The sequence below is a fragment of the Pogoniulus pusillus genome, chromosome 1 (genome assembly GCF_015220805.1).
Source record: "Pogoniulus pusillus isolate bPogPus1 chromosome 1, bPogPus1.pri, whole genome shotgun sequence".
Classification (NCBI taxonomy): domain Eukaryota; kingdom Metazoa; phylum Chordata; class Aves; order Piciformes; family Lybiidae; genus Pogoniulus; species Pogoniulus pusillus.
Genome location: NC_087264.1, coordinates 13,744,524 through 13,768,609, shown reverse-complemented (window position 1 = coordinate 13,768,609; position 24,086 = coordinate 13,744,524). Strand labels below are relative to the sequence as shown.

The window sequence follows — 24,086 nt, the reverse complement described above, 5'->3', positions numbered from 1 at the left end:
TTACAGATGGAAAATAATGTGTTTATTACATGGAAAAGTGCTTGCAAAGCAATGCTGAGTCACTTCAGTCAGTTTGGAAGGTGTTTTACTGGGTTACACTGGCTTTTCATGTAAGGAAAATGTGCCTGTTGGAATTCTCATAGTGGAGAGTACAATGTGAACTTCATTCACTCTTTAGGTTGGTTGATAAGGGTGCATCTTCCATCAGTGAGGTTTGAACTGCAGCTGCTGCCAATGGACCATGTCTTGATTATGGCCATTTGGTTCTCATTGTTAGAGCCTGAGCATCTCCTGAAGAACTTGGTGACAGGTGTCATGATTATGAGATTGATTTCACCACTTCTAGTCAGATATATAAACTATTTTCAGGTGAAAATCCACAATCAAAGGCAGCTGGACCTGAGCAAAGATGGTGTGTGCACTCACAGAGCTGGGTGCAGCGTGTAGTATGAAGGATGGGTGTTTTTCTCCTATTCTTTCTTGTCCAGCTCCTTCCCATCTGTGGATCAAGTCTGTGTTGAAGTCCATGTCTAGATTGTCAGATGATGAGGTATAGAAATCACAGGCTTTCCTGTCCCCTCCTCAGCCTGGAGGTGCAAGACCTGATTCTTTTTTTAGCTAACTCTTTGGTTTCACTGCCATGCTGTGGTGAATCTACTTCACCAGAACATCCAAGATAGAAAGTCCCTGTTTTCCCCATACAGTCTGCTAAGACAATGTAGCAAGATGTGTGTTATTGCTGTTTTTCTTGAGTTAGTTCTGTGGTTGAAATAAATAAATAACAGCATAAGGATGACAGCCTTCACCAGGAATATTGAATGTCATTTCTGTGAAGGCTAAGATAACCCCTCTTTCTAAGATATTTTCTTCCATTTAATAGCTCTTCAGAACAAACCACAACATATGTTGTTATTGAGGTGAAATTTCTCCCATTAGCATTGCTGCTCATCTGTTTTAAGTCTGGTCCAATAAATGGTTTAAGGCTTTTTCTCTCCCTCTAGGAATGCTCTCCATATGCAGCACACTTGTATGATGCTGAGGATCCCTCCACCCCTGTGCGGACCATACCAGGACTTTGTCAGGACTATTGCCTGCAAGTGTGGCAAAAATGCCGCTCCATTTTTCGTTACCTCTCTGCAGACAAAGAGTTAATTGCACTAGAGAACAACATGGCAAAATTCTGCCGCTACTTGGCCTTGGAGGACACAGACTACTGCTTTCCACACCTGCTGGCTAACCAGAACCTTAACCAAAACCTTGGGCTGGTGACAGCCGATGCAGAGGGCTGTCTCCAGCTCTGCCTCATGGAGGTCGCCAATGGGCTGCGCAATCCTGTCGCAATGGTGCATGCCAACGATGGCACCCACAGGTTCTTCATTGCAGAGCAGGTTGGCCTGGTGTGGACCTACCTCCCCGAAGGATCCAGGCTCGAAAAGCCATTTCTGAACATCAGCGAAGCTGTGCTTACCTCACCTTGGGAAGGAGACGAAAGAGGTTTTCTAGGTATTGTCTTCCATCCTAAATTCAAATTCAATGGTAAAGTCTATGTCTACTATTCAGTTCAAGTTCATTATGAAGAGAGAATCCGAATCAGTGAGTTCAGAATTTCTCCTGCTGACATGAATGCTTTGGACCATGGTTCTGAAAGGTATTGTACACACACATACCTCTGACAAATGTACTTAAGATCTCAGAGGCCAGTTTGCACATTTTAAAGGCTGCTGATAAATGAAGCTTAATTCACTTAACACATTCCATTGTGGTAGCAAGTTAGTCCATGGCCATGCCTAACCTACTGACACAAGAGTATCTCAGTCCACTGTGGGTGAAATGCAAATGCTCAGGGATAAAATATTTATATTTCTCAATTCTGGTGTGTCAGAAAATTTCACTGAACATTATTTACGGTTAGTAATTTTAGGTTAGTTTTGAGGTTTTTTTGTTATTTTGCTTGTTGCTTTTGTATTGTAATCATTACCCTTTAAAACAAACTTCTGCAAAGCATGAGTGAAATTCACTCTGAAACCAAAGGTTTCCAAAACTCTGAGATACTGGACCAAAGATAGGTTTGGTCCCTCATTTCTATTCCTAAATGACAGCTCAACCTTTTAACATTACAAATTTAATATAAAATTAAATAAAATGCAAACCACTGTGCTATTACTGAGTGCACTTTGACTGGAAATGTCCATCTTTTTTTTAATCTGATCCTGCAGTTGATCCACATTAATATGCACAGATAATCTGAGGTTTGTTTGTGAAGATAGTCTGTAGATTTATGACCTGGTGCAGAACCATGTAACTGAACCACCGTTTCAAGAGACCTTTGAATATTATTAATGTTAAGGTTTGCTTTGTTACGTGGGTTATATGAGGTCTTTCCAAGTACTCATCGGTGGGTGATTCTAGCTCCCAAATGCATGTAGTGTAATGATAGAAAGGGGATACTGGTTGATAAAGCAATTACAGCAGTTCAGCAGATCTGTGGATGACAGGTAAATGTAACTGAAATCTGGTCTTCAGAAAAGAGTCAGAAGCTTAAACCTGCAGATGTCAGGGCCCATGAGCTGTCTTGCCTAAAAATCCTCAGAGTGTGTATTTGTAACATTTTCTGTGCTTATTTAGCTGCCGGGTAGTACAGCAAAAGCTTAAGAGAACAAATTTGTGGTCCTATTGTGCTTGTATAGGCATGGATCCCACTGACTTCATCCTGAGATGCTGCCCAAGAGGGAGCTGAGGCTGACACGTGGTGTGCATTGCCTTAGCAGGAAGGAATATGTCTATTTGTCTGCAGAATTTGACTCAATGTGTTTTGTTTTTTTCCATCACCTTTGGCAGGTTGAAGAGGGTTTGCCTTTGGGTCTGTACAGGATCCTTCCTCACTCCTGCTGCCATTTGAGTCTGTGCACTTGTGCACAGTTAGCTTATCTCAGAGGTGGTGACATTTAGCAGCAAGTGTCAGGATAATGACTTAGCTGAGTTCCTTCCCACAGTATATAATATGATCACAAACTTACCAGTACTTTCAGAAGGGTAAAAAGCTCTCTAAAACTGAGGTACTATAAGTGATTATTGTAATTTGACGTTGCATCTATTTAGAGGTACTGTCAGCATGAAATCTGAGCTTATTTACAAACCAGAGTAAAATAAGCTTTCATTATTACACCTGTGAGCCTCCACTGCATGTATTTGTTCTATAAAATTATACTTCCATATTTCATCTTTTTTTTTTTTTGCTAAGAAAGCAATGCCAGGTTCATAAAATAGACAGATACAAGAGTTAGGTTTTAAAATGGAGGTAAAGATTGTTGCTACAGGCTCAACTTGAGCCAGCAGTTTGCACTTGTAACCTGGAGGGCCAACCAGATCCTGGGCTGCATCAGAAGTGTGGGCAGTGAGTCGAGGGAGGTGGTTCTCCTCCTCTACTCGATTCTGGTGAGACCCCACCTGGAGTACTGCATCCAGTTCTGGAGTCCCTATTCCAAGAGGGATGGGGACATGCTGGAGAGTGTCCAGAGAAGGGCCATGAAGATGATGATCAGAGGGCTGGAGCACCTCTCCTGTGAGGACAGACTGAAGGAGTTGGGGCTGCTCAGTTTGGAGGAGGCTCCAAGGTGACCTTCTTGTGGCCTTCCAGTAACTGAAGGGGACCTACACAGTAGCTGGGGAGGGACTTTTTAGACTATCAGGCAGTGACAGGACTAGGGGAAATGGAGAAAAGCTGGAGGTGGGTAGGTTCAGAGTGGTGAGAGCCTGGAATGGGTTGCTCAGGGAGGTGGTTGAGGCCCTGTCCCTGGAGATGTTTAAGGCCAGGCTGCATGGGGCTCTAGGGTAGGATGTCCCTGCCCATGGCAGGCGGATTGGAGCTAGATGATCCTTGTGGTCCCTTTCAACCCTGACTGATTCTATGATTCTATGATGCTGCTTTGAATAACCTTTGCCAAAATGTTAACTTGTTGTAGGGGCTGCTGTTAATCACTCTTTACACTTACGAAGTCCTGTGTATGTAATTAACATTTCAGGCTTCTTTCTTTAAGAATATAACTGTTCCTTAATCTTTGAAAAGTTTTAAGATGGCCTTGAAAGCGCCTGTCAGGGTTGTACCAAATGCACAGATGAAGTCCTTTCTCTTGAGGTTTACAATAAGATTTAAGATGAAATGCTTTTTCTTAAAAAAAGGAGGAAGAAGGAACCAGAGGAATAGTACAGTTCAGTAAAAGCAAATTCTGTTGTGTGTTTTCCCAGGTTTTCCTTATTACACAAGGGTTTTTTTTTGTTTGTTTCTGTAATCTGGAAAATATGTTGGAATTATTTAAGGTCAGGAAATCAGCTAAGCCCAAACAAAAGTCAGTGATGTGGAGGAACTTGCATCAAACTTGATCCGTCGCTGTTTCCATGTATCAAGGTCAACTGGAGTGATGTTGCTCTGCTCATTGCGTAGGACTTGTTTAGCCTGGAGAAGAGGAGGCTCAGGGGTGACCTTATTGCTGTCTACAACTACCCAAGGGGTGGTTGTGGCCAGGGGGAGGTTGCTCTCTTCTCTCAGGTGGCCAGCACCAGAACAAGAGGACACAGCCTCAAGCTGCGTCAGATGAAATTTAGGCTCGAGGTGAGGAGAAAGTTCTTCCCTGAGAGAGTCATTGGACACTGGAATGGGCTGCCTGGGGAGGTGGTGGAATCGCTGTCCCTGGAGCTGTTCAAGGCAGGATTGGACGTGGCACTTGGTGCCATGGTCTAGCCTTGAGCTCTGTGGTAAAGGGTTGGACTTAATGATCTATGAGGTCTCTTCCAACCTTGGTGGTACTGTGATACTGTGTGACTTGTGCAGTAGGTAATGCCTTCTCCCTGCTTTTTCTTAGGATAATCCTGGAAATAGAAGAACCTGCTTCCAACCATAATGGAGGACAGTTGCTCTTTGGAGATGATGAATATCTCTACATATTTACTGGAGATGGAGGCATGGCTGGGGATCCTTTTGGAACCTTTGGAAATGCCCAGAACAAGTAAGAGTGAATCCATCCCTATGACAGCCCCAAGGCACCAGCATGCGTCTGTGGGGCAGTGGGCTGTGGGAAGTCAGAGCCACCTGAAGGCTATTTGGTGGCCCAAGGCAAGTGAGAAGGGCAAAGAAGATGGAGAAAGGCCTGGAAAGCAAGTCTTAAGAGGAACATCTGAGAGAACTGGGATTGTTTAGTTTGGAGGATACTGAGAGGAGACCTCATTGCTCTCTACAACTACCTGAAAGGAGGTTTTAGTGAGGTGGGAGGGTTGGTCTCTTCTCCCTAGTACCAAGTGACTGAATGAGAAGAAATGACCTTTAGTTACTCCAGAGGAGGTTTAGATTAGATACTAGGAAAAAAATCTTTACTGAAAAGGATGGTCAGCACAGGAACAGGCTGCCCAGGGAGGCAGTGGAGTCATTGTTCCTGGAAGTGTTCAGAAAAACACATAGACTTCAGGATGTGGTTTAATGGCCATGGTGATATTAGGTCAACGGTTGGACTTCATGATCTTAGAGTTCTTTTCCAACTGAAACAATTCCATGAGTCTATGAAATTGTTTTCAAATAGTTGGCTTTTTCAGAGATGTTGAAAGACACAAGTGTTTTTCAAACCAGAAAGAATGAAAATCTAGACTTTTCCAAAATCCAAAATCCTCATTTCTGATATTTAATTAAGATCTAGTTTAATTTTTTATTTTATTTTTTAAAAAAATACTCTTTTTTCTCTTTTATTTTGTCTCTTTTTTCTCTTTTTTCCTCTTTTCTCTCTTTTTCTCTCTTTTCTTCTCTTTTTCTCTTTTTCTCTCTTTTTTCTCTTTTTTCTCTTTTTCCCTCTTTTTTCCTTTTTCCCTCTTTTTCCCTCTTTTCCCCTCTTTTCCCTCTTTTCCCTCTTTTCCCTCTTTTCCCTCTTTTCCCTCTTTTTTTTTCCTCTTTTCCCTCTTTTCCCTCTTTTCCCTCTTTTTTTTCCCTCTTTTCCCTCTTTTTTTTCCCTCTTTTCCCTCTTTTCCCTCTTTTCCCTCTTTTCCCTCTTTTTCCTCTTTTTCCTCTTTTCCCCTCTTTTTCCTCTTTTTCCTCTTTTTTAATATTTTTCCTCTTTTTCCTCTTTTCTCTCTTTTCTCTTCTCTCTTTTCTCTCTTTTATCTTTTCTCTCTTTCCTCTTTTCCCCTCTTTTCCCCTCTTTTTCCCTCTTTTTCCCTCTTTTTCCCTCTTTTTCCCTCTTTTTCCCTCTTTTTCCCTCTTTTCCCTCTTTTTCCTCTTTTTCCCTCTTTTTCCCTCTTTTTCCCTCTTTTTCCCTCTTTTTCCCTCTTTTTCCCTCTTTTTCCCTCTTTTTCCCTCTTTTCCCTCTTTTCCCTCTTTTTTTTCCCTCTTTTCCCTCTTTTTTTTCCCTCTTTTCCCTCTTTTCCCTCTTTTCCCTCTTTTCCCTCTTTTTCCTCTTTTTCCTCTTTTCCCCTCTTTTTCCTCTTTTTCCTCTTTTTTAATATTTTTCCTCTTTTTTCTCATTTCTCTCTTTTCTCTTCTTTCTCTTTTTTCCCTCTTTTTTCTCTATTATCTTTTTTCCTCCTTTTCCCCTTTTTTTTCCTCTTTTTTCCCTTTTTTTTTTCTCCTTTTTTCCTCCTTTTCCTCTCTCTTTTCCCCCTTTTTTCTCCTTTTTTTTCTCTTTTTTTTCTCTTTTTTCCTCTTTTTTTTCCTCTTTTCTTCCCTCCCTTTTCCTCTCCCAATGCAGATCAGCCCTGCTGGGCAAAGTGCTGCGTATCGATGTAAACAACAACGACCGTGGGCCTCTGTACCGAATCCCTCCTGACAACCCTTTTCTTAATGACCCCAAGGCTCGCCCCGAAGTTTATGCATACGGAGTGAGAAATATGTGGCGCTGCTCTTTCGACAGGGGCGAGCCTGACACCAAGGAAGGGAGAGGACGTCTCTTCTGTGGAGATGTGGGGCAGAATAAATATGAAGAAATTGACATCGTGGAGAAAGGGAAAAACTATGGCTGGAGGGCAAGGGAAGGGTTCAGCTGTTATGACAAAAAACTTTGTGCCAATTCTTCAATGGGTAAACAGATGTGCTCTTTCAATTACCTGTGCCTCCCACTGTGTGGTTTTCTGCACTGTGGCTGTTTATACCTGCCTCCAAAGCCTGGTTGCCTAGTGGAAAACATACGGTTTTGAGATGTAAATCTGTATTGTCTCAGTCTAGAAGGGAACTGGCTTGGGGATAAATATTGAGAGTCCAAATGTTACCAGTTTTGAGTTAGGAGGTAAATGAAAGGTGCTAGCATTTTTTTTTTCTAGGCAGCCTCTGTTTTTAGTCTAATTGCTTGGTGATTCTGTGACTTAAGGGGATAATTCTGCATCTCAGTGCTGGTTAGGCCACACCTTGAGTACTGTGTCCAGTTCTGGGCCCCTCAATTTAAGAAAGATGTTGAGGTGCTTGAACATGTCCAGAGAAAGGCAACAAGACTGGTGAGGGGGCTGGAGCACAGCCCTAGAGGAGCAGATGAGGAGATGGTGTTGTTCAGTTGCTCTCTACAACTACCTGAAAGGAGGTTGTAGCCAGGTGGGGGGTGGTCTCATCTCCAAGACACACAGTGACAGAACAAGAGGACAGTCTCAAACTTCACCAGGGCAGGTTTAGGCTGGACATTAGGAAGAAGTTATTAATGGAAAGAGTGATTGGCATTGGAATGGGCTGCCTGGAGAGGTGGTGGAGTCACCATCCCTGGAGGTGTTTAAGAGGAGGTTGAACGAGGCACTTAGTGCCAAGGTTTAGTTCATTAGAAGGGTTAGTGGTAGGTTGGACTTCATGATCTTAGAGGTCTTTTCCAACCTGGTTAATTCTGTGAATCCATCTTTGCCACATAAAATAAGCTTTCCTGCAGAAGTGAGAAAATTTTAGAGCAATTGTATTTTTCTGTGTAGCTAAAAAGTAGTGCTCTTATTTAAGAAAAAAGAAACATATTGCATCAGTTGGCCAACTGGTGTGCATTCTGCCTGCTTTGCAGGTAACTGAATGTGCAGTGTATTTTTGTTTCTTTTAGCTATGCCAAAATGGAAAATGTTTGAAGTTTGGGCTCTTTGGTTTTTTTTTTTTTGTAACATTTTAAAACTGGATACAAGGTATTTGCTGCCTGATTAAGTTCCAGTGCATGTGCAAAGTTAGAGTGTGTTGTGTTGCAGGGTCTGATGCAGACCACATCTTGTGCTGTAGCATCTCCCTAGAGATCCAGGGAGGCAGTGGGCTGGCACTGATTTGCACTAGCTGAGACTCTGATTTTTTTTTTCCTTGTCTATGTTCCATGTGTTGTTATGTAACTTCCTTCCTTTTTATTAACTTAGATTAACTTCCTTCCTTTTATTAACTTAGCTACAAGTACAGTGGGAGAGACTAAGTGTTTTTTATTAAAAAAGTCTGGAGCAGGGAGCAGATTTTTTGCTCTTCTTTTGCTGAAGCAGTTGTCAGAGAGCCAGTTTAGTGCTCTCCTGTGTGACAGCACCTGCTTGAGCATTCATGGAAGGCACTTTGCTGAGGTCTACAAGGATTTGAAACAATTTCTGATGTTTTTAGAAATTCTTTTGTTAGAACAGTGAAATGTCACAGCCCCTTTAAAATGTAAGTGCTGCAGAATTGTAGAAAACATTTGCTTTGGATTAAAGGCTCTTGGTGCAGGTTTCTCTCAGGCAGAGCTACTGGCTTTGCTACTTGCAGCATCTGCTACATGGGCAGGGAGAAAAAGGCTGTGAGGAAGAGCAAGGGTGAGTACCATGAAGAGATACCTGTAGTGTTTCAAAAGAAGAAGCAGAAGCATACAGTGCAGATTCTAAAAATCATGGCATTTCACTCTGTCTTGCTTCTGTTTTGTGTTTTAATTTGCATTTTACAATGAATGAGCCAGAACTACATCTTGCCAGTGCCATATTGTAAATATTTAATGGCCCTTTCAGGTTAAGCTTCTCTGTCTTCAGAAAGACAGAAGCTATTTGCACTGACATCTGACATATCTTTTCATCAGTGCCTGCAGTCTGGGGTTACCTGTCTTTTTTTCCCTTTCACCACCAAAACAAAGCTTCATTGGGCAAACATCTCCTGCACAGGTGCAGTGACTCTAGGAATAACCCTCAAATTCATAGCAAAACCAGACAAGCTGTGTAGAAATGGTCCAGAAGCAGCCCTAACAGAGCTGAGCTGCAGCAGGAAGGGCTCAAGAGAACAGTGAGGTCTTTGGATGATAGAGTGCAGTCAGGTTATCAGGGATTCAGCTCATACTTCAAGTGAACACTGATCTAGCTTGGCCTTGGTTAGCATAGCGAGCCAGGCAGGATATCAAATGTGCTTCTGAAAAGGTAACAATCAAACGAAATATGATTTCAACAGCGTTCCATTTAATCAGAAGATGCTCAAGTGAATCCAGTTGTATCGTGCTAGTCTCAGAACCATCTAGATAAACAGGTATTCTGCATTGTCTAAAACAAAGTAAATCACAGATCTTTGCTCCCCCACAGATGATGTGCTTCCAATTTATGCATATCCACACAAAATGGGGAAATCTGTTACTGGAGGCTACGTCTATCGGGGTTGCGAGTCTCCAAACTTGAATGGCCTGTACATATTTGGTGATTTTATGAGTGGGTAAGTAAATGCTACAGATGCTTGCTAAGCTGCTCCCCCAGCTGAAGTCCTGCAGCAGTGTTACACATGCCTGCTCGTGCAGTCTGAAAACTGGAGACACAGTGCTACTTTCTGGTTGCAAGCCTGGTTACTCATTACTGAGGGCTCATGTGGCATGTTATTTTTATATATATATATATATATGAAAATATAAATATATTTAATATATATTATTTCTTGGTCCTCTGCAGCAATATATATATATATATATATATATATATATATATATATATATATATATATATATATATCCCCCTATTCTCATATATATATATCTATATCTATCTATATATATATCTTGGTCCTGTGCAGCGAGATATGTATATATATATATCCCTATTCTTATATATATACATATTTCTTTGTCCTGTGCAGGGATATATATATATGTATGTGTATATATATATGTATCCCTCTGTTTTATATATATATATTTCTTGGTCCTGTGCAGGGATAGATATATGTGTGTGTATATATATATGTATCCCTCTGTTTTATATATATATATACATATTTCTTTGTCCTGTGCAGGGATATATATATGTGTGTATATATATATATGTATCCCTCTGTTTTTTATATATATATATATATATATATATATATATGTATATTTCTTGGTCCTGTGCAGGTATGCAATCTTCACATTAAAGCAGCTCTCAATGTCACTGATTCATGAACAAAGGGGTAATGATATGATGTTCATATAAAGCCTTGGAAGTGCTGTACAAAAGCATTTAAATGCACCCTTGAAAGAATCCCCCACTCTGATGTGGTGTTTCCAAACACTGAAAATACAGAAAGAAAAAAATCCAAATATTGTCCTTCAGTGAATCTGCTGAAAATTTGTGACAAGGCATGCATGGGACTACCTTGATTTTCATCCACCTCCTCTTCCTTTGCTTTGTCTGCATCTCGCAGGCCTCTCATGCAGCTTGCACACCATCTGCCCCAGCTGATGGGTTCTGGGTGCCAGAGACAGGCCTCAGAGCTGTGTTCTGTGTCGCTGTCAGGGCCTCCCCCAGATAGTCTGATATCCCTTAAACCCTCCCTTTGTTTTTGTTTTTTCTTCATGTGCTTGTGTTGCCCTTGAAAGACAGGATGTTGTGGGGTCCTGTCAAATATTTGCTTTGCTATTAGCAATCCTTTGTTTCTCAGAGGCGCTGCAGTTCCTACTGCAGGTGTAGGAGGCATTAAACACCCTTTCAGGCGTCCTCTTTAAGGTTCAGCAATTATGTTCATGTGTTGTGGAATTGTTCTTTTGTCTTGCAGACGCCTGATGTCTTTGAAAGAGGATCGTGCTACTGGAGAGTGGCAGTACAGTGAAATCTGCATGGGGACAGGACAAACGTGCATGTTCCCTGGGCTCATCAATAACTATTACCAATACATCATCTCTTTTGCTGAAGATGAAGCAGGTAGTCTTTCAGCTTGATGTCACTCTGAGTGGCGTGCTTATGATTTCTTTTTTGGAGTAAAGCACCAGAGAAGGTGTCATAGAGAGCTCCTGGGAGGCAGGGGGTGGTGAGGAGAGCATGAGTCTGTTAGTCTTTAAGATGCCAGTGTGTGAGATTCCCAGCGTCTCTCAAAAACCAGAGCTACAGTCTTAATGTTGAGGCCAGCTTACCACACAGTGCCTGCGGGGAGAATTGGAGAGGCACTTCCCTGCAGGTCTGAGGCTGGATGTGCTGCTGCCTGCACACATATCCTCTGGAGGGACTGGGAGCAACAGGAGGAAAGTACAGCAAAGCATAGCTTAGAAAAGAAGCCTCATTCTTCACTGTTCCATACTGCGGGGAGTGCAGGCCCTGAGGGGCTGGGTAGCTCGTACCAAGTGAGAACAAGTCTGTGCTCTTGGCTAGCCAGCAAGGCTTTTGGTGTAGTTAATAGATACAGGGAAGCAGACCTAATGAAGAGTAATTATGAACTTACTCTGGCCTGGAATATTTGCGCTTCTCAAGGTGAAGCAGAACAAAAACCCTATTTTATATCTTGAGTGAGGCATCAGCAAAAGGCTGCTTAAGTCCATATTTTCTTAGTGCCATCTGGGATTTTATTTTGTGTAGGACAGAAGGATGGAACTTTGCAGAGCTGTGTTTTAAGACAAGATATTTTGTTTTCTAAAAGGGAGAGGCTGCATTTTGAAAAGAAGGAAATAAAGAGTCTTGGGATGAAATGGTTGGACTCAATGATCTTAAAGGTCTTTTCCAACCTAGATCATTCTGTGATTCTGTGTAAGCTGGTGGTCATTCCCATTGTCTGTACAAGGGTGTGTTTAATTCCCCAGTCCTGCAACTCAGCAGTGCAAGAGTTTGTGTTCTGCCCTATTGCTGGGAGGTCTTGGCTCCTGTGGTCTCAAGCACCTGCATCCAGAACAGCCAAGTTTTTAAACATCTGTTTTTCCTGCAGATTGTCAGACATGGATGTTGCACAAGAGCAATGTGCATTTCATATCACATAAACACAGATATTCTAATGTAAATGCAAATAATCCAAATTAAGTTTTAGCTCAAAAGTTCAACTTCAAAATTGTATCATTTTTGCAGTTAAAAATCTGTTTTCTTTGATGGTTAATGTTATGGAAGGTAGAGCTGTTTTGCAGTGCTTTTTGCATGAAGAATCACTTACCCTAAAATCAGAATATTAGTTTAAATCAGCTTTATGCCAACCAGAGGGCTGCCAAGTGCAGTATCAAACTGTTAGTTGCAGTCCTTGCTCATGGGCCTGGGGAGTAGCGTCTGCTTCATCCTGTGCTTGTGGACAGAGTCTGCACAAAGGGGAGTGAAATGCTGTTGCCCTCCTTTTCCCATGCTTTTTTGATGTGTGCTTGTCATAAGTACAATAAAGTTGGCTGGAAATCTGGACTGGGGTACAGATCGTAGTTTCAGAGGTAGTTATTTACCTTGTGCTTGCTTTATTATAATGGAAAGAAACCTGTGATAACAGTGTTGCAAGTGTCACTTTGTCTGCAGTGAACAGTCTCCTCTCACACCTTTTTGGTGCACTGAGAATCTGTTTTTTACAAGTTTGTCACATAGATTATTTTAACAAGCTTTTCTTCATGGGAGCATTTGGGTTTGGGCATTTTTTGCTCTGATGAATGTTAATTTGGCCAGTGCAGTGGATGTGTTTAACCAGCAGGAACACTTATGGTTTTGGCTCATGGTGCAGCCATTATAAAGCCAGCAGTCCTGTCCCCTGGCAGCTAAGCATGCTGGGGACACCCTAGGCACTATGCTATGTCTGTGGAGTGTATGTGTGATAGCCTGTGTGTTTCATCACCTGAGCATCCATATTTCTGCCTGATAATCTCCAGGAAAGAGAGGTGGGATGTGGAGCACTATTCACTGCACTGCAATACACAGCACCAGGTGTTTCACATCCCTGTTCAGATCAAAGCTGCTTCTGGCATGTGGTTAGTGGAGTCCACCAGAAAAGGGAAGAAACCAGCCAGGAGTGGTCAGAAGCAGCTGGTTTTCGCTTCAGGAACATGCAGAGTATCTTGGGCTGTGACAATTCAGGAGCAGAAGGAGGAGGACAGGGGCTCAGTAGCTAGCTGGAGCTGCCACCAACAGCCCACATCTTCCTTCACCCACTCTGACCGCTCTTCTCCTTTCCCTGTTTCCCTTGGGAAACACATAGGATACTCAACAGAATCTCCCTTTATCACTAAGATGATCTGCATTGCCTCTTTTTTTTCTTGGATTTTAATACTGCATTTTTTTTTTCATCCAGATGAGCTCTCTGATCCTTTCCATTTCCCTATTCAAGCCCTTGAACTGGTAGAAGCAGAGTGCTGGAGGGACTACTTATTCCAGCTTCCCCTGCACTACAGGAGGAGAGGGATGGAAATGCAGTTTACACAAAAATACATCAAATACATAGTGATGGAAACTGTTTGGCTGAAGGTCAACACCTTTCCCATGTGGCCTGACAAAGCTGTGACGAAGCTAAATGCCTTTCTCATGAGCTATCCCTCACTTCATGAGCATGCTAGAGAAAACAAAACCCAAAATTCGTGTTCTGTGATTCACCTCAAAGGAGTGTCTTATCCAAAAATGAGAAGACTTTGTGAACAGCCTTAATTTCCTCCCACTACTTTTTGACAGAGGGATCAAGACTGAGATGACAGTGGAAATTTTTCAAAATAGTAATTTATGACAATATGTAACAGCTCCCACTCACTATGAGTATTTTATAACACAACCATTACAAACCCAAACACAAACTTGTATTTTTCCCTCCCATAACTAGATCTCTATGATCCTGGGTTTTCTGATGTTCTCTGACTTGTGAAGCAAAGTTAATGGCTTTGTGTTTTACAGAACAGAAGCTCTGTGGAGAGTTTTTATAGCTGTGTTTGTTTTTTTTCCACCAGGTGAACTTTACTTCATGTCTACTGGTGTACCAAGCGCCACGGCTCCCCATGGAGTTGTGTACAAGGTGGTGGACACTTCTAGGTATGAGATGAAACCTAAGCACTGTGCAGTGTGCCCAGATCTCGATGTAATCATAGAATCATAGAATCAACCAGGTTGGAAGAGACCTCCAAGATCATCCAGTCCAACCTATCACCCAGCCCTAACCAATCAACTAGACCATGGCACTAAGTGCCTCATCCAGTCTTTTCTTGAAGACCCCCAGGGACGGTGCCTCCACCACCTCCCCGGGCAGACCATTCCAATGGGAAATCACTCTCTCTGTGAAGAACTTCTTCCTAATATCCAGCCTATACATACCCTGGCACAACTTGAGACTGTGTCCCCTTGTTCTATTGCTGGTTGCCTGGGAGAAGAGGCCACCCCCCACCTGGCTCCAATGCCCCTTCAGGTAGTTGTAGACAGTAATAAGATCACCCCTGAGCCTCCTCTTCTTCAGGCTAAACAGGCTCAGCTTCCTTAACCTCTCCTCATAGGATTTGTGCTCCAGGCCCCTCACCAGCTTTGTTGCCCTTCTCTGGACATGTTCCAGCACCTCAACATCTTTCTTGAATTGAGGGGCCCAGAACTGGACACAGTACTCAAGGTGTGGCCTGACCAGTGCTGAATACAGGGGAAGAATAACCTCCCTTGTCCTACTGGCCACACTGTTCCTGATGCAGGCCAGGATGCCATTGGCTCTCTTGGCCACCTGGGCACACTGCTGATGCTGACTAACTAGTTCTACTGTGCTGAGCTCTTCTGCAGACCTCGATCAAGGAATGACTGGAGCACCCCATTTTGAGTCTGCTTTGCTCCTGCAGTTACAGGAGTCTGTGCTGCCTGGTGATCATCAGCTTGTTAAGAGATCTGTTGGTTTCATGTGAGCTGGGAGATCTGTTCCTGAGAGCTAATGGAGTATTTCATGGGTGGCTTGTCTTTCTCAGGCAAAGATTCTCCAAATGCTTGCCCAAAAGGAGGCAATTTTCCTCAAGGTGTTTCTTCTGAGTTGCTCACTTTCCTCTGTAGCCAGCTTCATCTCCTATAGGAGCCCTGTAATCAAGCAGCTGCAGCTGAAGTTGACCCAGTATGGCTTTCAGTGCTTTCCTGAGGAAACCAGAAATTAATGACAAAAGGTGCATTTTGTTTTGCGTTTCAAAGAGTGAAATGGCTTAGACAAGGAAATAAAACCCTTCTTAACACCCTCTGCATCTCACTTGCCTGTATCTGAGACTTGGCTTGGCAAGGGACAGCTGTGTTTTATGGGAAGACTTAGAGTCTTTTTTCCATCTTCCTGTTTTTTAAGCATTACTGTTATTGGCTAAGCACAAGACTGCTTTCAGCCAGACATGTAGAGTGAGACATTTGTAGGATTTGATTTGATTCTGGGGTTTGGGATATTTGGTTTTTTTGGTTGTTGGTTGGTTGGGGTTTTTTTTTGGGGGGGAGTGGGGAACCCCAAAAAAAACCCAAACCAAACAAAAAAAATACCCCAGAAAACCACAGATTAAATTAGCAGGTTTAGCTATAAGAGCATTTTGAACCAACCACTTATCTTGTCTTATGTTGGAAACAGATCCCAGAGTTGCCACATGTTTTCCTCCAACTCTTCTCTGTCAGGAGCATTTTCCATTATCTAACACAGTGGAAGAGTTCCTGTAAACTGTATTAAGATTCTGGTATTACACAACCTTTGCAAAAATAAAGAAAGCAGAAGTCAAAAGTAAGTCATAAGTTTTAAGTTTAAAAAAGAAGTTTCTTTCCTGTGTGGAGCACAGAAAAACTCACAGGAAAATTAGGGAACAACTTTATGCCAGAGTTAAGAAAGAAGTTCTTCTTCCACAGAAATGCAAATGCAAACAATCCTAATTATGAAGGAGTTACACCCTCCAAATGCAAATATGCATATTTGAACCATATTTGAAAATCTCTGAAGAAGTCTGTGGATTAACAAGACAGACATCATAGGTAAAAATTATGATCAGCTGAATGTAACTTCTCAGAAGTGAGATATACCCTCATGGCAAACAAGTTCATATCAAAATAATATACCATAATAAGAGCCTTTGTAGCAGACCCTTGGAGCTCTTGTTTGTTTTGAAACTAAACTATTTTCAGCACTATTTTTGTAGTAGTTAGTCTTGGGGGGGGGGGGTATGTATGAATAATACTGTGTTGTTTTTCCTTCTTGGACGACAGCCTGAAAACCTGCATAGAAATGACTTTTATATCCTTTACATCAGATGTTCAGCATATAGTCTAGTTTAGCAATTTTTATTTTCAGTTTGATTAATCTCTTTCTGTAATGCTTGAAACTGCTAATGTTTTATTTCCTGAATAGATTCATCAATGGCAAGTGAAAACACAACCGGAGGAGCTGTGAATATTTGTACTTTGATATGTGATTGTTTAATTATAATTTCTACTGTAAGAGAGTCCTTGGATCATTTAAACGGACCTTTTATCTTTTTTTCCCCCCAACAAGCATTACATTCATACAAAAATGAGAAGTGAAGGCTCACAATGCCAGGGGAAAGGAATTAATTGTGCACCCTGTCTCTTTTTTTGCAGGAGAGCACCACCAGGAAAATGCCAAGTTGAGCCGTTGCCAGTGAGGGTAAAAAGCAAGCGCATCCAGTTTGTGCCAAAGGAAAGTAAGTGTCACTGCTGCTGTTTATTATTGGTGCATGTTAGCTGTTGGTAAATGCAAAATCCAGGCTTGCACCATCACTGTATGAGTGGAGACCTCCTGGAACTCTTCAGAGTATCCTCAAAATTAATTCTTGTCAGCTGTTTTGAAACTGAAGAGTTGGTTCAGACAAAGCTGTGTGAAATCTCTGTAGTTTCTGCCCTTGTGCATTTGCCATTGGAATGGGCTGCCCAGAGAGGTGGTGGAGGCACCGTCCCTGGAGGTGTTCAAGAAAAGACTGGCTGAGGCACTTAGTGCCGTGGTCTAGTTGACTGGATAGGGCTGGGGAATAGGTTGGGCTGGATGATCTTCGAGGTCTCTTCTAACTTGGTTGATTCTATGATTCTATGATTCCCTTCTCTGTGCTACCTTGTACCTGTTTCATTGTCACCAGTTGGTTTCCCTGTAACTTTCTGTACTGAGATCCTATACTTTTCAGTGATAAGAGATTGTTTTGTAGTGCCTTCAGGACGGAATCAGCACTTCAGGAGCTGCAGAGTATGTTTGCTCATTAAGCAAGATGAGGGCTTAGTCGTTGTTAAATTTAAGTGAGACAATAAGAGGAGAGAAGACACTCACAGAGAATCACCTTGATTGGCCATTCAGGTGAACTTTTGGCTTTCTCAAACCCTTCAGGGGTTTTTGATTGTTTCATACTGGATAAAGTATTGTACTGCTAAAGCTGGAGTAGCCGATGGCTAGCTGAATCTGCAAGCCAAGTAGTATTTATGTTAAGGGAAAAAAAAAACCTTAATAGATTAGTAGGATGTCAAAGTTAGATTTCCAGTGTGCATTTTGTTTACACATGTAGGTACCTAGGCAGCACTCTAATTTATCATAAGTTAATATTGCTGTAGAATTTCTAATGTCAAAATGTTGTTTTATTTAGCTTTTAATTACATGAGTCATTTTACACTGCATTTGAGTCATTGACAGTTCCTACAGCTTTAACTTCAGGGAGGAACAAAGGCACTCAGCACTTTTAAGACTGAGTCTTTCAGGTGGAAGAAGATCTAAGATTGATTATTGACTGTTGATATGTCTGAGCACTCAGCACCTCTTCAGAAGCATTCTGCTTTGCAAGGTGTGCACAGTTTCCAAACATGAGTAACTCGGTTTGTGTTCAAGCAGTTGTATCTTTGTTTCTGTTTATGCATTCTTGTCTATGCAAGTCCAAAGTTCAAATTATTTAACCTATACATAGAACTAAATTTTTAGGGGTTATTCACAGGGTAGTTTTCATCATAAAGTGTCTTTCATCAGTGTCTTAGAGACACTGACTAGAATTCCACCTTCTCAAGAACTGAATCTAACTGAAAACTAACCATGAAAATTCTGATTCACAAACATGCAACCAAGGATGTGTAGCTGTAAATATTTTGCTGTTTTGGTTAGTGTTTAGCATTAATGTAACAGAACTGCCAAGGCATGTGGCCAGCATTAGCTGGATGAGTGCATTTGCTGGAAGTGTATTTGATATTTAGCTTGACAAAGAGTAATAATACAATAACAACTTGGTTCAGTGGGATGAAAAGCACTCCAGGTGATTGCTAACTTTCATGTAGTCCTGCATACCATTATAAGAATTCTAGGATTTTAATGTGCTTTGCCAAATCGGGTTCCAGCCACAGTTCTTCACAGGTAAGGCTTTTACATCTATTTCTTGCCCTTAGAAACTCAGCTTCCAAAGAAAGAAAATACTTTCATGCCATAAATACAATTCCTCTCCAAAAAGCATTACTTAGAAAAACTGTACCACTAGGAGGTTTTGTCTTCTGAGGACAAGAGATACTAAGGAAAAATGAGACAATCATATTTTTCTAGTCTCTGTGCTACGAAGCAAGTTATGAATGAGAATGAATAGTCTAGGATGTAATTCAATAAGTTGTGATGTCTTTGCAAATGTCTGTGACACTGTCCCAGCTCAGCTGATTGTAATTCTGAGCAATTCTGAATTGCTTCCTTCTGACAAGCCAAAACTTATTTTTAAACTGAAAATGGAGCACATGTGAATAAAGGATGTCCAGTAAAGCCTGGAAACTGTGATGACAAAGAATTTTCAGCTCTTTTGAGTTCAAGGCTCTTTTTATTTTCTTTTTTTTTTTTTTTGTAGAAAAGAAAAAAAATTAAAAACCAACCCCAAATCCTGTCTGATGTGTTGTCCTGGCAACTCTGTTCCTTTTGCACATTCCAGTTGCCAGAGAGAATTGATTTTGAATGTTCCTGATTTCACTCCTCTGAATAAAGCATCTCTCCCAGTGGGGTGGCTGACGCTCACTGTCCGGTAATAATCCAGTCCTTGGTAATGAAGAGGAGAGCAGAAATTGTGCCTATCTTTACAATGCTTTCAACAGAGGAGAATGGTATGGTAGGGAACTCCTATTCTGGCTGTGAAACTCTAGTGCCCACACATTAATGGCCAGTAAATTACATGGAGTTTCCTTCTTGGGAGAGACTTACTTGTTGGCATTAAGCCCCACAGTCCTCTCTTTTAACTAAAAGCATCCGATGTCTTTCGCTGAGGAAATATTGGCTCACTGGGAGCATTGTCACTTCTCAACAGGATCAAGTAAGTAAATTCCAAGAAAGAACTTAAATAAGTAAAAAAAATCATCACTGGACTTGTATAGTTGTCTGTGTATCACTAATGGAGTGACAGACTCATGGTTTCCTGGTGTTTTCCCCAAACAGAGTTTATTATGCAAACACCAACGCCACGTCCCCAGCTGAAGGCCACGACTGAAGCCCCCCAGGGAGGCAGGTCAGACCCTGGAATCTCCCTAACATCATCTGTGGATCGGGTGGGTCAAGCCCCGCCACTGCCAGGGAACCGAAGCCAGTTGTCCACCACACTAGCACCAAGCAGCAGGACCCCTAAGCCCAGGAAGGGAGGACAGAGGAGGGGGCAGCGCAGAAAGAAGAAACCCCCCAGTACAGCCCTGCCACTGCGGAACGGCTCTGTGCGGCTGATGAGGCAGCAGAGCCGTGGCCGGAGCCAGGGGCGAGTGGAGGTTTACATCAATGGTGAGTGGGGCACAGTGTGCGATGACGGCTGGAACTCAGCGGCCGCTACTGTGGTATGCCGCCAGCTGGGCTTCCCCCACGTGGTGCGAGCCACCAAGAAGGCAGAATTTGGGGAAGGGAGCTCCCTTCGCATTCTCCTGGATGATGTCCAGTGCTCCGGGCAGGAGGAGACACTGCTGGAGTGTGCCCATGCTGATGTCGGCACGCACAACTGCTCCCACGAGGAGGATGCTGGTGTGGTGTGCAGCCGAGAGGAGGTGGCAGACTGGTGACAAAGGAGCTGGGGAAGGCAGCTAAAGGAACACAGAGCATGTTCCATTCTTGCCTGACCCTCTAAATCAGCCTCAGTGTTGAGGGTGTGCTCTGCCTTGAGGATGCTGCGTCTGTTCAAAGTATAATTTTGTGGTTTTCTTCATACCCATCCCCAGTGATCTGCCTCGGAGGGAAAGGAAAAGTAAAACAAAGCAGTGACTTGAGTATGTCATGGGCAAGGATTGCATTTGAGTGTTTGTTGATTTTATTTTTTTGATAAGAAGAAGACCCCAAACATCAGATTAGAAAAGAGGTACATCCTGTTGCCCTTTCCTCTTACGAAACACAGCATTTCTCAGCTGTGCTTCTTAATGTTTCGCCAAAAAATAAACTACCACACGACCACGTTTTGCTGTCATGGAAGTGTTTGCATTGCGCAAAGTTGTGGCTGCCCTGACTTGAGGTTTTTAAGTATGTTCAGAATACAAAAGTAGTTTTTTGGGTTTTTGAAACGTTCCATGCACTACTTTAAAGGTTTCAAGAAAAGCCTGGATGAGGCACTTAGTGCCATGATCTAGTTGACTGGCTAGGGCTGGGTGCTAGGTTGGACTGGATGATCTTGGAGGTCTCTTCCAACCTGGTTGATTCTATGATTCTATGAAACATGAATGATTCTTTTGTAATGCTTTTTATTGGCACAAGCTTATTGTCTGTCAAAGATAACTGTGTCTAAGCAAAATCAGATGAATTAGAAAATGTCATAACATACTTCCCGGTGTTTCTGCAGCTTACATTAGCCTAAGTGAAACCAAAATCTGTACTTTTTCACATGAACAGGACTGTTCTGCAGTTTAACCCTGAAGATACTCTGTATATGTTCTTCCACTTCCCCAGACACTGTAAAGATTTGTGCTTTTATATTCCATTTTCATAGGTGTGAATGACTAGACAAGAGATGACGGGGGTCTTCAAGAAAAGACTGGATGAGGCACTTAGTGCCATGGTCTAGTTGATTGGATAGGGCAGGGTGATAGGTTGGACTGGATGATCTTGGAGGTCTCTTCCAACCTGGTTGATTTTATGATTCTATGATTCTATTATTCTAATCATGTAATATTTACCCTTTTTTAAAAGGATAATTTAAAACAGAAGCAAAGTAATTTTCTCCAAAAGGTGGCCTTTTCTTTCCCCTGAGTGGTGATTGGAGACACATATTCTCATTTGTGGTGCCTGTGTGCTTGATAGCATTTTGCCTGGTGACGTTTCTCCTGATGTCACCAGGGCAGATTTTATCTTCCTGCTTACACAAGAACGTGAGAAAGACAAAACAAATGTAAATTGATGAGTGCATCGACAAAGTCTAAAACTTTTAGTGTGGGGGTTTATTTTACTTCTCCAATTAATACTTGACAGTGTTCTCTTAAGCTGTAAAATACAGCTTTGTCTCACCTCCAAACCTTCTGAGCTAGTTTGGTGATACCTGTTTTCATTTGCCGGGTAATTTCTCAACCCATCACAAATGATGTATGTGGTAAACGAATTTGCTTTAAATATTTTTCCTGAACTTTCTGACAGCCCCATTTAATATTGTTTTATATTAAAGAATGCTCTCACTACACAAAAGCAGATTATAGGGAAAATAGCACTCCCTCCCTAGTCCTTTTTAAGTATAAAGGGGAGAACAGACATATAAAATGTCTTCTGCAGAACACTAACTCCTATTTCTTTGGGCAATCTACAAATGCCGTCAGGAACCAGACTCTCATTAGGCTTTCCCCGCTCCAGTGGAAGTGCAGATGCATTTGTTCAAAGTGTAGAAATTCACTCTAAGCACGTCAAAATGTTCAGTGAACAAGACAGTGCTTTGTAAACTCTTCTGTTAAGAGTTGGCACCTGTTGAGCTGATGGACTAGAGGGCTGGAAAAGACCAACAAGTGGAGATACAAACTTTCTTTCAAATTCCTCTTCTAATTTTTTTGGCTTCTTAGCCAAATTTCAGCTAGCTATAGCTGTGATATTTTTAAGATAATATTGGTCACAGTCACACTCAAAAACTTCTGGGAGAAAACAGAGTTGCACAGTAAAAGCTACTGCAAAGGAATTAACATGATTCATGGATGTCTGCCATAGCCCAGCTAGACAGGAACCTTATCATCATTTCCCAAGTACTTAAATATTCTTTTTTAATATAACTATTAGTTACCCCACACCTGCTTTAGCACATTTGAACCTCATGAGAATAATCAGAGGCCATCTACATCTTTCCTATCACAGATGGTAACTGCCACCAACTTCTGGCTGGCAATCACTTGGTGGCACACAGTCTCTGGTGACAGCTAAAGGCATATGGAGGCCAGCCCAAGGGGAGCAGCAGTCAGAAAGAGCGAGCTGTGACGTGTCTCATCTGACAGCAAACACATCCTGGTGTTTGCTGTTGGTGTTGTGTGGATGCCAGTGGCCTCACAGCAGTACCAGCAGAGGAAAAGAAAGACTTGCAAATAAGGGGGATTCCTCCTTCTCCTTTCTCCCAGCTTACTCTGAGCGAGGAAGGCATTCAAGCAGTGTGTGCCAGGTCAGGATGCATGAATGCATGTGCATAGCTGTGCCTGACAGCTCAGTACATTATGCTGGGAAGATGATTCTGACCATCATGGTCCCTTCTAAGCTTAAAGCATATCCGTTCTAAATCCTGGTATTTGTCAGTCTAGTTCCCTGGTATTTAAATACTGAACCTATACTATTGGAAGCACAGAAGTGCATGTGCATTTAAATACCTGGTATATCACCTCCTCTTTAATAAGATTTTATTGGGTGGGTGACACTGGGTGCAAAGATGAGTCTAGGAGTCCAACTTCACATGCTGCCATGGTGTTCCTCCTGCCATCATCTGCCAAACCAGCCTGTCCCCCACCTCCCACCAGCCAGAGGAGAATAGCAGCTTGTGTACCACTGTCCCACAGCCCAAAGCCAGCAAAAGACCCGCAGGAATGTACCGAGCAGAGCCTGCCTCTTCCCGAACCTGTTAGTGCCAATGTGGAGAGGAGATTCTTAGAGCACTGTGCTCATGCTCAGCCCCACACTGTTCTGTTATGCTCAATATAGAAATTCAGAAGTGCAGAGGAGAAAACCAGTCACAACATATCAGTATCTAAGCATGCTTTTCTTCTTGGAGAGGTGCCAAGAGATGTCTTTAAAGGGTCAGCTTGGCATGTGACATGGTCTTAACTTTCAGACATAAAGAGATTTTTTCTCTATGAAAAAGAGATGTGAGCATTGTTTGACAACTAATAACTGCATTCTGTACTAAAGAATTCATAGTTCTTCCTCAGTTAAATGGAAAAGACCTCAAACACATGATGTGTATCAACACCTTGCTGCAGTGTACATGCCTTTCCCAAGGTCTTCATGTCTAGACTTTACCCTGGGGCACAGGCACAGCTGTAGAGCTGCCTTGAGCAATGTAGTCAGAAAAGCGGCTACAATGGAAATGGCAATCATTCCTTAACAACAGTGTGGTAAATAAGATGCTATTTTTAACGTGGGGGAAAAAAGTCTCTAGTGATCAGCCAGTTGTAAGCACTGACATCAAGTGAGTTGTTCCTCAAGGGCATTAGCTGTTGAAAATGACTAAGCCCTTGGACTGTTTTCATTAATTTAACCCTCTTGCCAATTTCTTGCCTTCTCTACACTGCAAATTTTCATTGACCGAGGAGGATCCAAACCATCTAAGATTTTGTTTTGCAAAGGTGTCGTTAACTTCTGTATCCAGCATAGTTTAATCTGACAGGGTTTTTTTTTGGCTGGTTGGTTTTGGGTTGTGTTGGGGTTTTTTTGTTGAGAGTTTTCCTGTCTACATCTCCTAGGTATGAACAAGAGATAATGCAGCAGTGCATCTCAAAATTGTGCAAGGTGGCTCTGATGGCCTTAAAAGGTGCCAAGGCTCAGCATTGCCCACGGAAGTTTTTATTTGCACTCACCCCTGCAGAATAAACCAGCAGAAGGCTTTATTCTGATCAAGCACCTTGAAGCCAGAAAA

General features: G+C 42.2%; 1 protein-coding gene across 1 annotated transcript; it reads left to right on the top strand.

The window, feature by feature from the left end:
• The first annotated feature begins 351 nt into the window (after positions 1 to 351).
• On the top strand, positions 352 to 20,566 carry HHIPL1 (HHIP like 1). Its single transcript, XM_064153007.1, has 9 exons — positions 352 to 412; positions 1,002 to 1,648; positions 4,860 to 5,003; positions 6,726 to 7,054; positions 9,502 to 9,628; positions 10,940 to 11,085; positions 14,046 to 14,127; positions 16,657 to 16,739; positions 19,466 to 20,566. The coding sequence occupies exons 1-9, from the start codon at positions 410 to 412 to the stop codon at positions 20,068 to 20,070; spliced, it is 2,166 nt and encodes a 721-aa protein (XP_064009077.1). The 5' UTR covers positions 352 to 409; the 3' UTR covers positions 20,071 to 20,566.
• The last annotated feature ends 3,520 nt before the right edge of the window (positions 20,567 to 24,086 follow it).